This window comes from Rhinopithecus roxellana, chromosome 15, assembly GCF_007565055.1.
Source record: "Rhinopithecus roxellana isolate Shanxi Qingling chromosome 15, ASM756505v1, whole genome shotgun sequence".
NCBI lineage: Eukaryota > Metazoa > Chordata > Mammalia > Primates > Cercopithecidae > Rhinopithecus > Rhinopithecus roxellana.
In genome coordinates this window covers 32,205,138-32,222,842 of record NC_044563.1, presented here as the reverse complement: position 1 = coordinate 32,222,842, position 17,705 = coordinate 32,205,138, and the positions used below count along the sequence as shown (strand labels likewise).

At 43.5% G+C, this 17,705-nt stretch overlaps 1 protein-coding gene across 1 annotated transcript in view; it reads right to left on the bottom strand.

The window, feature by feature from the left end:
• PANX1 (pannexin 1) overlaps positions 1 to 17,705 on the bottom strand; it is a 60,455-nt gene that overhangs the window by 27,158 nt on the left and 15,592 nt on the right. Inside the window, exon 2 of the mRNA XM_010354845.2 lies at positions 263 to 402. Coding sequence (XP_010353147.2) covers positions 263 to 402 — 140 coding nt within the window. The remainder of the gene's footprint in view (positions 1 to 262; positions 403 to 17,705) is intronic.

Sequence of the window (17,705 nt, the reverse complement as noted above, 5' to 3'; positions counted from 1 at the left end):
TATAAAGGTGACAAGACCCAGAAGGTGCCTGCTGTTATAGAGCTAAAACCCAAAGAACACTTCTGTTGCCCCATTGTGCTAAATGACGGTGCCTACACCAAGTCATTTCAGAGGTTCTTTTTGACTATAAGGTGCTACAGTTTTACATCGCGATATAGCCCTGGTTGGCTACAATATCTGTGTGGTCTTTGGCAGTCTCCCTGGGACTTAGTTTCCTTATCTATAAAGCAAACAGTTTCTATTTGGAAATGTCTCCCTTTACCTTATGCAGCCACAGTGGGAGGTTTCCAGAATCGCTCTGCAGTGAGTTCTTCTGCTGAACAGCAGCCCAGCAATATGAATCCACAAAGGCAGCCTGACGCCAGGAGAAAGAACTTGGAGAGAAACAGCTTATCTGTGTACCTGAGAAGCAAAACAGATAGTTTCCAATGAATGAAAACACAGCTACCTGGACCCTTGTCCCCATGTCACATGTTTTTAGTTTTTTAGTTTTGTCTAAGTTAGGGAGCACCAGGACAGGAGGTGGAGACATTAGGACAGAACTAAAAATAAACACCCAAGTTCTTATTAAAACAAAAGATCGCAGAGTGGTTTTGGCCAACACTGGTCATGATGGCAGCTTGGCCTCAGTTGGGGAAAAATTCTTAAAAGAAATAGAACTACCATACAAAGAAAAAGGAAGCAGGAAAAGAACCAGACCTAAAATGCATGAGGCAAGCATGGAGAGAGGTGGTTTAGTTTGGAGTAAGGATTGAGAAAAAGGAAAGGTTATGTGGGAGGGTCAGTGAGGCACCTGAATGCAGAAAATTGGACTAAAAAAAGTTCTTTTAGAACAAAGAAGCAAAGAACTATTAGCCTGAGGAAGAGAAAGCTGAAGGGAACATTTGGTAATGGAACACTGGATGGGAAATCAGTGGTTTTCTACCTCCTCTAACACTAAAGAAGAAACAGGCCTAAACTGCAGCCCAAGTTGTTTACATCAGGAAGGGAAATGCTCAAGACCGCAAACCTCCCAACAGCAGATGGGCGCTAGATGGAGAATGGGAAGACCTGGGTCCTGTCAGGGCTACTGCCATTTACTTGCTCTTCTGGGAAGGGACTCTGGGACTTGGTTTTCTCCTCTGCAAACTGAAGACTACATCTCTCTGTAGATGCTACTGTCACATCTGTAAAACCTACCATTTGGAAGACTCTTTGTGCTCCTGACACACACAGGCCATGGAGGGAAACTGACCAACAGGATTGTAAGGCTCAGGCAGAGCCGTGTCCTCCCATTCCCACCAGTAGTAGCACAGGTGTTGGCGCTAAGCCTTGCCTGGCCCAGCCCTGATCCCCTGTCCCCACCTGGCACATTCAAGGGTGTGTGTGTCACAGGCATAGGGGTCAGAGCTAAGGCTCCATGACAGGCACACTCTCTTCCACATCCAACACAGCCTGGGAGTGTGCTCAGTGACTGGGCTCTGACGTGAGTCATATTTAAATTTGACTCTGCCACTCTCAGCAGGGTGAGTCACAGCTGGTAAGTCACTAACTTTCCAAAGCCTGGGATCTCTAAAATAAGAATGACATTACTAGTGTATCCACATTACAGATTTGTTGTGGTGACTACAAAAAAAAACAAAAACAAAAACAAAAAAAAAACTTGCTGCAGCACTTGCTAGGGTGTCTGGTTCCCAGAAGTTGCTGAATTAGTGTTACATTTTCCAGATGAAGTAACAAGCGGATTCTCGTATTGCCTTAAAGACTGGGATGTGCCTACCATTCTCCCTTCCCACCCTATGGAGCAGGGATAGGGACAGTGGAAAGATACCAAGCTGGACTTCCCTAATCCCTGGCACATAAAAGGCCTCAACACTCATCTTTGCCTGGGGAGCGGGTGGCCTTTATGCTCATGGTACAAGACATAAGTGGTGGGGATGTTGTCAGGAGAGTGTATTCTTGTGGTAGGAGTGGTGTGTGGCAAGGCCATGAGCACTTCTTCCCCATCAGGGACTTGTGCAGCCACAGACATCAAGAAAGGACTTCTTAGCAAAAGCCTTTGCAGGAAATCATCATGAAAAGTCACAAACATCAGCAAGTGTTCTATAAAGAGGTAGTTCTTGCCATTCAAGAATGGCTTAAATATGAGTGGGGGACAGGTAAGATATCTCAAGGTCCCTTCTGCCTCTCTTATCCCATTACACTTAAGTTCTTAGAGTTTATTAAAAAAAAAAAAAAAATGAGTAGTCCAGACAGCAAAGGACTTGGAGCTAAGCTCACACAGCTCCTGCATCAGTGTGAAACGCTTCCTAAGCCAACCACCTACCAAAGCTTGTGAGGGCAACAGCAAATACCCGAGGGGATAGGCAGTCCTCAGGTTATAATCGGATGGTTTCTGGTAAGGTTGTTGATAAGCTGCTTGCTTGGGAACATCTGTCCGAGTACTTACTCATGAAAATGAATAATGCTGTTATGATTTCACAAAAGCCTGCCTGGCCCAGAATGTTCCTTAGGCAAAGTCCTCACAATGCAAGTATCCAACATTTATTAACATTCTTTCTATAGGAAAGAGTGCTTCAAGTTCTATATTGGGATCTCGAGGACCTCCCCCTCAAGGCAGCGGTAGAAACTCCTGGAGCAGAAATAACTACCCTTTTTTTTTTTTTTTTTTTTTTTTTTTTTTGAGATGGAGTCTCGCTCTGTTGCCCAGGCTAGAGTGCAGTGGCACGATCCCAGCTCACTGCAAGATCCGCCTCCCGGGTTCACACCATTCTCCTGCCTCAGCCTCCCGAGTAGCTGGGACTATAGGCGCCCGCCACCACACCCAACTAATTGTTTGTATTTTTAGTGGAGGCAGGGTTTTCACCGTGTTAGCCAGGATGGTCTCTATCTCCTGACCTTGTGATCCGCCCGCCTCGGCCTCCCAAAGTGCTGGGATTACAGGCGTGAGCCACCGTGCCCGGCCATAACTATACTTTTTATACCAAAGCTTTTGCAAAAGAGGAAGAAGGAAAATATAACAGAGAGAGGAGGGCAGAAACATGTGACGCTCTTAATAAAAAGTCTTCATCTGGAATGGAAAGTCAGAAGAAAAGGCAGTGGGCAACTCATATTCACTAGACACCAACCAGCCCTTTAAATCATTACCTCATTTAAGCCTCACAACCAAGTGGAGAGACAGATCATTATCTTCCTTTTCCCCTGGAGTAAACCAAAGCTCCAAGTAGTTCAGTAATCCCCTTCCCAAGCTAGTGAATGGTAGCAGCATTCATTTAAATCTGTATCCAACTCCCAGTTTCTCTCAGCACTCCTCTCTAAGCCAGTCACCACTGCAAGGCCACCCTGGAGGAGCTCCTGGGGACCAGGGCTTTGTTGGAATGGGGGTGGTCTAAGTAGGTGGTTCCTCCAAGTGGCCGGGAAGGGGAGAGCTTCCTGGGAAGGGTCAAGGGCATACCTAGAAAAAGAACACACCAATCCCTAGGTATTGGGTATTCCCAGGCCAGAAATGGGAAACAAAGTCAGGGACGTCAGGAGCCAGCCAGGGAGGGGCAGGCAACAAATGGGGAGAAAAGAGCAGGAGTGAAGAGGGGGACAAAGCAGGAGGGTACAGGGGACCGGCACAGCTGGGCTCTGGGCCCACACCTTCACCCGGGCTGCCTAAAGGCACCTAAAGGCAGCAGGTTAGGGTGATCAGCTGCTGCCATGGGGCCAGGAAGCTTGGGACAGGGACCATCAGGATGCATTTTTTCAAATGTACTTCCATATCCTCTATCTCATTTACTCTTCAAGATACTATTGGGAGGTAAACACATTAGATCTTCGTGTGTTTTCCACGTAGTCTCTGAGTCAGAAGGGCTTCCAGTCTCTCCCTTCTCTACCTGTTTAAATTGTTGCCAAGTTATGCACCCTAGAGCTCAGTTCTATCTTGCCACTCCTGGGGCTCAACATTTTTCAGTGGTTCCCCACTGTCTGGGTTACAAATCCAAATCAACGCTCCAATCCAACTCAATGAAGGCTGTGGCTTGTACAGGCCTGATATGCACTCAGATCTATGCCTGACGTGATCCTCTCTGTCCGGAGGCCCTGTCGCCATTACCTGCTTGTTAAGTCAATGCCCCATACACACCACCTTCCTCAATGGCTCATCTTTCAAAGCGCTGTTCAGGCATCACCCACTTCACAAAGCTTCCTCCCCACTGACTTTCCACAGCGCTTTTCTGCACATCTTTAAATCAGAGATGTGCAGATAATCACTTTGAACCATGTTGCATAGACACCCACGTATGTCCCATCTCCTCTAGTACTAGCTCAAGGTTTTAGAGACAAGACATACTCTGTCTCTGAACATCATGCACCATCGTGTACCAAGTAACATCTGTCTGATGCTTTGAAAGTTTCAAAGTACTATCATAAATACTATCTCAATTAATGTTAAAGTATCCCCCAAAGATATCACTGTCCAACTCGATAGCTGAGAAAAGAGAATCCCATGAGATTCCCAGCCACAGCCCCATGCTGTCTACCACGGTGTGTCAGCTTAACAAGTGTGTGCTACAATTTCTAGGGAACAGACTTTGCAAGATATGCACTGCCTTTTATTACTGTACAGGAAAGAAAAGAGTGTCAGGTTTACGCCAAGAACAACAAAGAATACTACTTCCACTTGGCTGAGAGTGCAGAGGCAGCACTCTTACATTTATGTGCGTCTGGCCAAATATAATAAAAGATCACCAGGAGAAAACATGTGCTCACAAGGCCCAGAGGAAGTAGCCACAACATCCACTAAATAAGCAATCCATGCCACAGACATCTCCCCATCCACCCTCCTCCAGGTGCCTTGACCTGGAGCCTAGGGTGCTGGTCACACCTTCTGCCTGAGCAGCAGCGCAGGTGGCTCTTGGTGTAGCATAGACCTGTACCTATAGCTGATTAGAGAGTAACATAGCCTAAAGGGAAATAGGACTGGGGCTGGGGTAAGCAAGCCAGAGGTTTCTCAAAGACACCACAGCGGGATGCTTCCCCATTCTTGTTCCACTTCAGCGGAGGGCTTTGGCTTACTTTTGCTATGATCTACGCCCCCATTTTTTTTTTTGTTCCTCTCTTTTAATATGCTTGCTTTCATTCTCATGCATTACTAACATGGGATTAGGTCCTGCACCTAGGCAGGAGAAGAGAACTAACCCTTGCTGTGTACTTTCACCCCCATTTTATTTTATTTTATTTTATATTATTTTGTTTTATTTTTTATTATACTTTAAGTTCTAGGGTACCTGTGCACAACATGCAGGTTTGTTACATATGTATACATGTGCCATGTTGGTGTGCTGTACCCATTAACTCATCATTTTCATTAGGTATATCTCCTAATGCTATCCCTCCCCCAAACCCCCAACCCACGACAGGCCCCAGTATGTAGTGTTCCCCACTCTGTGTCCAAGTGTTCTCATTGTTCAATTCCCACCTATGAGTGAGAACATGTGGTGTTTGGTTTTCTATCCTTGCAATAGTTTGCTCAGAATGATGGTTTCCAGCTTCATCCATGTCCCTACAAAGGACGTGAACTCATCCTTTTTTATGGCTGCATAGTAAGTATTCCATGGTGTATATGTGCCACATTTTCTTAATCCAGTCTCTCACTGATGGACATTTGGGTTGATTCCAAGTCTTTGCTATTGTGAACAGTGCCACAATAAACATACGTGTGCATGTGTCTTTATTGCAGCATGATTTATAATCCTTTGGGTATATACCCAGTAATGGGATGGCTGGGTCACATGGTACTTCTAGTTCTAGATCCTTGAGGAATCGCCACACTGTTTTCCATAATGGTTGAACTAGTTTACAGTCCCACCAACAGTATAAAAGTGTTCCTATTTCTCCACATCCTCTCCAGCACCTGTTGTTTTCTGACTCTTTAATGCTCGCCATTCTAACTGGTGTGAGATGGTATCTCATTGTGGTTTTGATTTGCATTTCTCTGATGGCCAGTGATGTAGAGCATTTTTTCATGTGTCTGTTGGCTATACGAATGTCGTCTTTTGAGAAGTGTCTGTTCATATCCTTTTCCCACATTTTGATGGGGTAGTTTGATATTTTCTTGTCAATCTGCTTAAGTTCTCTGTAGATTCTGGATACTAGCTCTTTGTCAGACGAGTAGATTGCAAAAATTTTCTCCCATTCCGTAGGTTGCCTGTTCACTCTGATGGTAGTTTCTTTTGCTGTGCAGAAGCTCTTTAATTAGATCTCATTTCTCAATTTTGGCTTTTGTTGCCATTGCTTTTGGTGTTTTAGACATGAAGTCCTTGCCCACGCCTATGTCCTGAACGGTATTGGCTAGGTTTTCTTCTAGAGTTTTTATGGTTTTAGGTCTAACATTTAAGTCTTTAATCCATCTTGAATTAATTTTTGTATAAGGCGTAAGGAAGGGATCTAGTTTCAGCTTTCTACATATGACTAGCCAGTTTTCCCAGCACCATTTATTAAATAGGGAATCCTTTCCCCTTTTCTCGTTTTTGTCAGGTTTGTCAAAGATCAGATGGTTTTAGATGTGTGGTATTATTTCTGAGGGCTCTATTCTCTTCCATTGGTCTAAATCTCTGTTTTGGTACCAGTACCACGCTGTTTTGCTTACTGTACCCTTGTAGTATAGTGTGAAGTCAGGTAGCATGATGCCTCCAGCTTTGTTCTTTTGGCTTAGGATTGTCTTGGCAATGTGGGCTCTTTTTTGTTTCCACATGAATTTTAAAGTAGTTTTTTCCAATTCTGTGAAGAAAGTCACTGGTAGCTTGATGGGATGGCATTGAATCTATAAATTACCTAGGGCAGTATGGCCATTTTCACGATATTGATTCTTCCTATCTATGAGCATGGAATATTCTTCCATTTGTTTGTGTACTCTTTTATTTCATTAAGCAGTGGTTTGTAGTTCTCCTTGAAAAGGTCTTTTACATCCCTTGTAAGTTGGAATCCCAGGTATTTTATTCTCTTTGAAGCAACTGTGAATAGGAGTTCATTCACGATTTGGCTGTTTCTCTGTTATCGGTGTATAAAAATGCTTGTGATTTTTGCACATTGATTTTGTTTCCTGAGACTTTGCTGAAGTTGCTTATCAGCTTAAGGAGATTTGGGGCTGAGACAACGGGGTTTTCTAAATATACAATCATGTCATCTGCAAACAGGGACAATATGACTTCCTCTTTTCCTAATTGAATACCCTTTATTTCTTTCTCCTGCCTGATTGCCCTGGCCAGAACTTCTAACACTATGCTGGATAGGAGTGGTGAGAGAGGGCATCCCTGTCTTGTGTCAGTTTTTGAAGGGAATGCTTCCAGTTTTTGCCCATTCAGTATGATATTGGCTGTGGGCTTGTCAAAAATAGTTCTTATTATTTTGAGATACGTCTCATCAATATGTAGTTTATTGAGAGTTTTTAGCATGAAGGGCTGTTGAATTTGTCAAAGGCCTTTTCTGCATCTATTGAAATAATCATGTGATTTTTGTCTTTGGTTCTGTTTATATGATGGATTATGTTTACTGATTTGCATATGTTGAACCAGCCTTGCATCCTAGGGATGAAGCCAACTTGATCGTGGTGGATAAGCTTTCTGATGTGCTGCTGGATTCAGTTTGCCAGTATTTTACTGAGGATTTTTGCATCAATATTCATCAGGGATATTGGTCTAAAATTCTCTTTTTTTGTTGTGTCTCTGCCAGGCTTTGGTATCAGGATGATGCTGGCCTCATAAAATGAGTTAAGGAGGATTCCCTCTTTTTCTACTGATTGGAATAGTTTCAGAAGGAATGGTACCAGCTCCTCTTTGTACCTCTGGTAGAATTCAGCTGTGAATCTATCTGGTCCTGGACTTTTTTTGGTTGGTAGGCTCTTAATTATTGCCTCAATTTCAGAGCCTGTTATTGGTCTATTCAAGGATTCAACTTCTTCGTGGTTTAGTCTTGGGAGGGTGTATGCGTCCAGGAATATATCCGTTTCTTCTAGATGTTTTAGTTTATTTGCATAGAGGTGTTTATAGTATTCTCTGATGGTAGTTTGTATCTCTGTGGGATTGGTAGTAATATCCCCTTTATCATTTTTTACTGCATCTATTTGATTTTTCTCTCTTTTCTTCTTTATTAGTCTTGCTAGTGGTCTATCAATTTTGTTGATCTTTTCAAAAAACCAGCTCCCGGATTCATTGCTTTATGAATCTGAGTGGTCTTGTACTGGGTGCATATATATTCAGGATAGTTAGCTCTTCTTGTTGAATTGATCCCTTTACCATTATGTAATGGCCTTCTTTGTCTCTTCTGATCTTTGTTGGTTTAAAGTCTGTTTTACAGAGACTAGGATTGCAACCCCTGCTTTTGTTTGTTTTCCATTTGCTTGGCAGATCTTCCTCCATCCCTTTATTTTGAGCCTATGTGCGTCTCTGCACATAAGATGGATCTCCTGAATACAGCACACTGATGGGTCTTGACTCTTTATCCAATTTGCCAGTCTGTGTCTTTTAATTGGAGCATTTAGCCCATTTACATGTAAGGTTAATATTGTTATGTGTGAATTTGATCCTATCATTATGATGTTAGCTGGTTATTTTGCTTGTTAGTTGATGCGTTTCTTCCCAGCATCAATGGTCTTTACATTTTGGCATGTTTTTGCAGTGGCTGGTACTGGTTGTTCCTTTCCATGTTTAGTGCTTCCTTCATGAGCTCTTGTAAGGCACGGCTGATGGTGACAAAATCTCTCATAATTTGCTTGTGTGTAAAGGATTTTATTTCTCCTTCACTTATGAAGCTTAGTTTGGCTGGATATGAAATTCTAGGTTGAAAATTCTTTTCTTTAAGAAGGTTGAATATTGGCCCCCACTCTCTTCTGGCTTGTAGAGTTTCTGCCGAGAGATCTGCTGTTAGTCTGATGGGCTTCCCTTTGTGGGTAACCCTTTGTGGGTAAACCCTTTGTGGGTAATTCTCTCTGGCTGCCCTTAATCTTTTTTCCTTCATTTCAACTTTGGTGAATCTGACAATTATGTGTCTTGGAGTTGCTCTTCTCGAGGAACACCTTTTTGGCATTCTCTGTATTTCCCGAATTTGAATGCTGGCCTGCCTTGCTAGGTTGGGGAAGTTCTCCTGGATAATATCCTGAAGAGTGTTTTCCAACTTGGTTCCATTCTCCCTGTCCCTTTCAGGTACACCAATCAGACGTAGATTTGGTCTTTTCACATAGTCCCATATTTCTTGGAGGCTTTGTTCATTTCTTTTTACTCTTTCTTCTCTAAACTTCTCTTCTCACTTCATTACATTCATTTGATCTTCAATCACTGATACCCTTTCTTCCAGTTAGATCGAATCAGCTACTGAAGCTTTTGCATGCATCACGTAGTTCTCGTGCCATGGTTTTCAGCTCCATCAGGTCATCTCTACGCTGTTTATTCTAGTTAGCCATTTGTCCAATCTTTTTTCAAGGTTTTTATCTTCTTTGCGATGGGTTTGAACATCCTCCTTTAGCTCAGAGAAGTTTGTTACTACCTGATCTTCTGATGCCTTCTTCTCTCAACTTGTCAAAGTCATTCTCTGTGCAGCTTTGTTCTGTTGCTGGCAAGGAGCTGTGTTCCTTTGGAGGAGAAGAGGTGCTCTGATTTTCAGAATTTTCAGCTTTTCTGCTCTGGTTTCTCCCCACCTTTGTGATTTTATCTACCTTTGGTCTTTGATGATGGTGACATACAGATGCAGTTTTGGTGTGGATGTCCTTTCTGTTTGTTAGTTTTCCTTCTAACAGTCAGGACCCTCAGTTGCAAGTCTGTTGGAGTTTGCTGGAGGTCCACTCCAGACCTTTTTTGCCTGGGTATCACCAGCCGAAGCTGCAGAACAGCAAATATTGCAGAAAGGCAGATGTTGCTGCCTGATCGTTCCTCTGGAAGCTTCGTGTCAGAGGGTACCCGGCCGTATGAGGTGTCAGTCGGCCCCTACTGGGAAGTGCCTCCCAGTTAGGCTACTCAGGGGTCAGGGACCCACGTGAAGAGGCAGTCTGTCCATTCTCAGATCTCAAACTCCGTGCTGGGAGAACAACTACTCTCTTCAAAACTGTCAGACAGGGACATTTAAGTCTGTAGAAGTTTCTGCTGCCTTTTGTTCAGCTATGCCCTGCCCCCAAAGGTGGAGTCTACAGAGGCAGGCAGGCCTCCTTGAGCTGCTGTGGGCTCCACTCAGTTCGAGCCTCCCAGCCACTTTATTTACCTACTCAAGACTCAGCAATGGCGGATGCACTGCCCCCAGCCTTGCTGCCACCTTGTAGTTCAATCTCAGACTGCTGTGCTAGCAGTGAGAGAGGCTCTGTGGGCGTGGGACCCTCTGAGCCAAGCATGGGATATAATCTCCTGGCGTGCTGCTTGCTAAGACCGTTGGAAATGCACAGTATTAAGGTGGGAGTGACCCGATTTTCCAGGTGCCGTCTGTCATGGCTTCCCTTGGCTAGGAAAGGGATTTCCCCGACCCCTTGTGCTTCCCAAGTGAGGCGATGCACTGCCCTGCTTCAGCTCACACTCCCTGGGCTACACCCACTGTTTAACAAGCACCAGTGAGATGAACCCAATACTTCAGTTGGAAATGCAGAAGCCACCCGTCTTCTGCATAGCTCATGCTGGGAGATGTAGACTGGAGCTGTTCCTATTTGGCCATCTTGGAACCTCCCCTCACCCCCATAATACAGGTGAGGAAAGTGAGGTGTGAGGCACTGTGATCTCATGGCTAGTGGGTTGTGAAGCTGGGATGTCAACTCAGCTCTCTCTACCTTCTAAACACAAGGAAGAGGAGGTGAAAAGCATAAATTATTAAAGAAATTCAGGTCAGAGATGGAGGGATGAGAAGGAAGGAGCCAGGAGAGAAAATCCTGGGGTTGCTGTTCTGGAGGCACAACGGCAAAACAGAGAATATGATAATGATTACATCAAGTACAATCATTAGCATATACACACTACTTTAAAAGTCTGCAAAATGTTTTTACTTTATAAAACAAAAAGTTGGTTTAATTCACCTTAATGTAAATTGTAGACACACATACCCCATACATATGGGATCCAAGTAGATTATATTACAACCCATAGAGCACCAAACTTGAAAGGTCTGGCTATATTTTAACGTTGCCAAAAGATCTGAAAACTACTCTATTATAAATTCTCAGTGAGAACAATCATACAAAGAGGATCCTGAATGTGTGGTATAGAGAAGAGATAGACAGTGGTCAGCTCTGAAAACAAAAACACAGAAAAGCAACAAGCACTCAGAAGGATGAAACAGGTACTGAATTTGTTTAAAGTACCTCTAACCCCAACATAATAAGACCAAATGACGTTTGCCCCGAAGGGTATTCTGGCCCAATACTTATAGTTCCCAACTATCATAAAATACAGTAATGTTACAAGAATCTCAGAATAACTTCTCTTACTAAAAACAAGCCAAATTCCTCTCCTTTTACCTTTCCAGCAGACTTCAATCCAAACCCATCTTTAGCTTCAAACACATGAAATTAAATATATTCCGGAAGTCCCAAATTGTCCATTACTGCCTTCACTTTTCCTCTGCGGGAACTGACTCTGACGCACACGCATGTTTTAAACCAGTGAGAAAATATAAGTACCCTCTGCAGCCCAACCTAAAAAATGGAATTGAAATACTTCTTTTTTTTTTTTTTCCTTTAAACCACGTTGGTTCACCAGGTCTTTCTTTTCCATAGCTAAGCCTGGCTTTTAAAGAAAACACATCAGGGCTAACAACTGCTCCTTAGCTAAAGCTGGGCATCATCAAATGTTTCCTTTTAAATGAGTTACAAGAAGCCCCAGATGCTTCCCTCCCTATTCCTGTTGAATAGAGCAACAAATAACTCCAGGGCATTTTAGAATGAATGGTTTGCCCCTGTGAGTCCAAAAGATCAGACATGGCACTTTCAAGACAGCACTGCCCTCACCAGACGGAGGGAAGAATTAATAGTCTGTACCTGCCAAACACATGGTCCAGGGTGTGACCACTCAACCCCACAGCCAAAGAGAACAAACAACCATGCTGCTGGGCCTCAGAAGGCAACCTACAAGGCTTATCTAATTTAATTGGGAATGATGGCGTGAGCAACAGCAGCCTGCTACATGCAGGAACAGAAATGAGGAGGCTGGGCTGCAGATTACAGCCACAAGCAACCACGAAGACAGGATGACACCCACAAGAACGGACAGACAAGAAAACTAAGTAGCAGTTTAAGGGGTTTCCTCCCTGTGTTAGCAAGTCCAGTCCCTCGCACACCCACAAGGTCTAAACCACATAAAAAACCCATACAATTCCAATGTAAATGTCACCACTGTCTAGTGGAAAAAAAAGTTCATGACCTGGGTACCAGGGAAAAAAAGGCATCAGAAGAACTCAACGGTATATTAAGATGAAAGTACTGGATGTATTTAAATATATATTTTTTACTTTTGTCATTAGATTACAGATGATAAATACAGATTTTCAAACATACAGAAAATAATGTAACAGACACTTAAGAGTTTAAATCAATACTGACATTTTGCTCTATTTACCTCATCTTTTTAAAATTGAATATTTTATTTTGAAAATTTTTTCAGACCTACCAAAAGATTACAAGACTATTACAATGAAATCTGATATACCCAGCACTTAAATTCAACCAGTGTTAACACTCTGCCACACACCCTCTCTCTCTATGTATATTATAATATATCCTTTACTTTTCTGAACCACTTAAGAGTTTGTTACAGAGATCTTGACCCTTTATTCTCAAAAGTGTGTATCTTCTAAAACAAGGATATTCTCTTTAAATAATCTAGTGCAATTACCAAAGTTCTTAAAATACCAGATACAAGCAATTATCTATAGTTAGATCTCCCAAACAAGCCTTATAGCAACTGTTTTTATCCAACCAGGATCCAGTCCTGCCCTACACACTGCACTAGTTGTCCTGAGTCACCTTATCCTGGAACGGTTCCACAGTCTTTCTCTGTCATTTGTGACCCTAACATGTGTGGCGAGCATCATCTGTTTAATGCAATGCTCCTCAATTTGGGTTTGTCTGATTGTTTCTCCACACTCCAATCCAGGTTCTGCATTGCTGGCAGGAATCCCGAGGAAGGGCTGTGGGTCCTCAGGACAGCACCCCAGGAGCATCGGATTACCCTTCCCCCATAACTAGGCAATGTCAGCTATGGTGGGCACTTAGTCAAGGTGCTGTCTGCTAGGTCTCTTCTGCTGTAAAAGTGTCTTTCCCCCTTTGCAATGGTAAGAGGTCTGTGGAGGGACCCTCGGAGACAGGGTCAACATTGTATCCCAGAACACACTTTCACCCAGTGGTGAATCAAATACTTTGATGTGGTTGCAAAATAAAGTTTTTTTTTCAAACTTGATCCGTTCCTTCTACATATATTAGTTGCAATGGATTAAGAGGAGCTTTCTCTTAATTTTTTACTATCAATATGGACTCATGTAATCCTCTGTTATTCAATATTTTATAATCCATTACTGTTATTCACTATGATGTTCAAATGGTTCCTATCAAACTAGCTCCTGTGTCCTTTGACATGTTCCCCTGTTCCTGAGCAGTCCCATGCATCCTGGTACAAAATGTTCTGGGCTTGTCGTGTACTTTCTGTTTCCACTCCACAATTGACCATTTCCGCAAAGAGCTCTGGGTTCCTTTTGGTAGGTAAAGAAATTTTAAAACCATTATTTGGGTGCTCAACGTGCTCCTTGTTACTAAGATGTCATTGTTCCTAGGCCCTTCAGCAGAAACTAGAAAAGAAATCTTTTATAAAAAATTGTAAACTGAAACAGAAACTTTTACTTCTAATCCACTACCACTGGGTTCTTCTTCATCTTCCCCCATCCCATGTTCGTTCTTTCTTCTTTCACAGTGAGAATCCTGGCTCCCAACAGTATCTATAGTTATTCATTTACTCAATCCCAAACTGTACACAAAATAATTTCAGAATTCTTAAAGCAAAGGTAGTTTCTGATTTTTCATTTTAAAAGGTTTATTCTGGACACTATGTCAATAACTATCTGGGGTCAAGAACAGAAGCAGAGACCAGATAGGAATCTACTGCAATAACTCAGGAGATGGTATGAAGATACAGTCACAGCACATGTCTGCAAGGAATCTCTTCTATCACCTCTAGGTCCGAGCCTGGCACAGGCTGAAGATTTTGGTTCCATGAAATGAAGATGAATGCAAAAAGCTAGATAGAAGGCATAAAAGAAAAACAAATATCTCTGCTACACAACTATTGATATGTTCACAAACATGTTCTGCAAAGTCATGAAAATAACAGTGCTTATGGAGCATATAGGTTTGGGGCAGATCGCCGGAAAATCTACGCAATTTTTTTTTTTAACCAAGAGCACTAGAATCCTGATAAAAACACGCTTGCACAATCAAGGGGTATATAAAAAAAGGTTGAGGCTGCCGAGTTACACACGTAAGGACTAAATGCACAAAGAACAGAGCGCACTGTATAATAGCATTTCTAAGATGGAGCACATGGTCAAACAAAGCCAAGGGGAAAGCGGGGGTAGAAGGTGCAGACAGGCCATGGGGGCTGGGTGGAGTGGAGAAGGATGGGCACTGTGGAATGCAAGGCCAGCCCGTAACACAAGCAGCAGCAAGAAAGGGCCAGCACCAATCTCCCCAGAAACCTGGTCCTGAGCTCTAGGCCCAAGTTCATTAAAAACCACAGAGCTGACAAGACTAGCCACCTACAGTCAATGGCTGGAGTGTGAGAACCCTACCCAGAGCACCTAAGGCTACTCTGTGTGGAGTTGGAAAGACTGCTGGCAGGGTGGAGGGGACTGGCAGCGTGGCGTTCACCTGGTGGGGACAGAAGCTGGACCCATGGAAGGAAAGGGCCAGATCAAAAAAATGACATCATCAAAAATGTCACAACAGGAATGTGACATGTGAGAGCTGGGAAGTGAATCCTTGCAGCAATCCCAGACTGGTCACATGTTCCCTAGAGGAAATGTGCTTGGTCTTGGTTTTTGCATTATAAGAAATGAATGATGGAAAAAAATGGGGAGGGGGAGGAAGAGGGATTGACTTCAGAAAAATGTTAAAGGAACAGACTATTTAAGGTCAAGGGGCAGCTTTAATAGATTTCTTCAAGCAGAAGAAGGGTTAGAACAAAATTACTCTTCAGCTGGTCTTCACTGACACAAAGGCCTAATGTGCATGATACAAGTGGAAATCCAGTTAGATATGGGTGAGGAGGACTGGGCACCATGGGTCACCCCTATAATCCCAGCACTTTGGGAGGATTGCTTGAGGCCAGGAGTTTGAGACCAGTCTGGGCAATAAAGTGAGACCCCGTCTCTACAAAAAAATTTAAAAATTAGCTAGGCGTGGTGGCGTGTGCCTGTGGTCCCAGCTACATCGGACTCTGAGGCAGGAGGATCACTTGAGCCCCAGAGGTCAAGGCTGCGGCGAGCCGTGTTCACACCACTACACTCCAGTCTGGGCAATATAGAGAGACACTGTCTCAAAAAAAAAAAAAAAAAGATACGGAGAAGGCACTTTTAGCTTAAAGGGGAAAAGTTAGGTAAGTCTTCTATAAATAGAGGTTCTCTGGAGTCTTTATTCCTGAATGTTGCTTTAAAAAAGATTCTATTATATTCAACAGACATTCGGTTTTCTCTTTTACTTCCCAGCAACTTAACCTCTCTGAGGTTTTCTCATTAGTAAAACCTCATAGAATTCCTATGAGGGTTAAATAAAATGTCTGCTATAGTACCAGCACACAGTAAGACTTCAGTAAATAGGAACTAGTATTTTTATTTCTTTGTCAGGGACCATAGTAAGCACTGGAGATAGAAGAACGGAGGGCTCCCTTGTCGCATCCTCTATTATTTTCTTCCGTGCACTTATCATGAATTTCATATTTATTTGTTTACCCATCTGTCTTTTCGTCTAAAATAGTAGAGCAAACACATCACTGAAAGCAGGCCTCCTTGGATAACCGGGATGTTAGATTTAAAGCGGCCACAGCCTGAAACTAGATCCAACTTCATTAAGTCCTTTTGCATCAACTCTCCTTCAAAGATGCCTTTTAAAAGCTGGGTTTTGTAGTTCTTGCAACAAAGAAATCCTTTTGTGCAGGACAAGGCCTTGAGTGTTTAAATTCAGTACTGAATCAAAGATTAGTGACTCTGGCAACATGAAAAGGACTTACAACGACTGTTACTATTATGTAGACAACTGGTCATGAGACCTCTTTGCAAACAAGGGCATTCTAAATAGACAAAAACCCAAGACAGATGCAGATGCTAGAATGGCAAATGCTTTTTCAAGGAACCTCAAAAAAGAAAAGGACACCCACACTTTTTCATCAGAGATGGGTATTTAACGCCACACGGCCTTTGTGCCAGCAGCACGCCCTCCCCAGGGCTCCATTCTTCCCATTTCTACATGGGGCAACAGAGCACAGGTATTCTCCCTAAGGCACTCAGCTCAACAGTGTGGAGCTTAACCCAAAAAGCATTCACTGGGTACCTACTATGTACATGGTACCATATGCAATGCAAGGGATTCAAAGATAAAGAAGACATGGTCCCGGCCCTCCAAGGACTTACAGTCCGGTGGAGGCGGTCAAGGATATAAACCACCAATTATTGTGGATGAAAACAAATCACATAAGGGTAATGGCTGAACCATGACAAATGCTCATATTCAAAGGAGGAGAGGAGGGGACCCAGGCTGGGAAAACAGCACAAGCAAATACTGAGTCTTTAAAACTGACAGCCCATTTAGGACAGGAAGCAGACCACTGTGCCCAGAGCACACAGTCAAGCTGGGGTCAGATAAAGGACATCCTGGGGTGGCAGGCTGGTAAGTCCAGACTTAAATTTATGAGTAAAGGCAAGGAGGGTTTGGCAGGTGAGGGTGGGGAGCCGTGCCTTACGTTTTCAAGTCCCCAGTGGTGCTATAATCCATACACCCACGTTCCTAATGACCAGCTGAGGCTGTGGTGCTGAACCGAGGGTGAGGTTGGTGGTGACACTTAACAGACTAGGAACCCTCCCCAGCAGGAATCCAAGGGATGGGGAAGATAATCCCAGGGCAGCAGAGCCGGAGACCCAGGACAAACCAGCAGCTTCTGAGCTGGGCTGTGAGCTTGCCCCATGCAGTCCTGTTTCCCTCAGACATATGACAGGAAGGGGCAGAGAGCACACAGCAGTGCCTGAGAACCCAGGCTCTGGAAAGAACAATGCACTCCAGCCCCACTCTGTGTGCCCCAGACACATTCCCCAACCTCAGCAGCCCCAGGTCCTCACCTGCCAAAGGGTCAAAACAGGATTAGGGGATGTTTAGCAGCTAACCTGAGGTGAGTGCTTCCTACGTAGCAGACACTGTTCCAGTGCTTCACGTGCTAATTTATTTAATTCTCACCCTGTGACACAGGTGAGAATTCTATCACTGCCCCATTTACTGACAAGGAGGCTAGGCACTGAGAAATTCCAGAATTCGTCCAAGGTCTCACAATGAATGTGTGCTGTGCCAGAACTGGAACCCAGGAAGTCTGGCTTTATAACTCATGCCTTAATCACTATTCCACACAGTCTCTCAAAAATGAAAATCTATTTTGAAGGATTGGTGCTGGGAAAAATATCATGCTTAAAGGACCTAGCCACAAGGTCATTCATTGACTAGGGCTAATATACGGTGGCTGTTAGTTAAC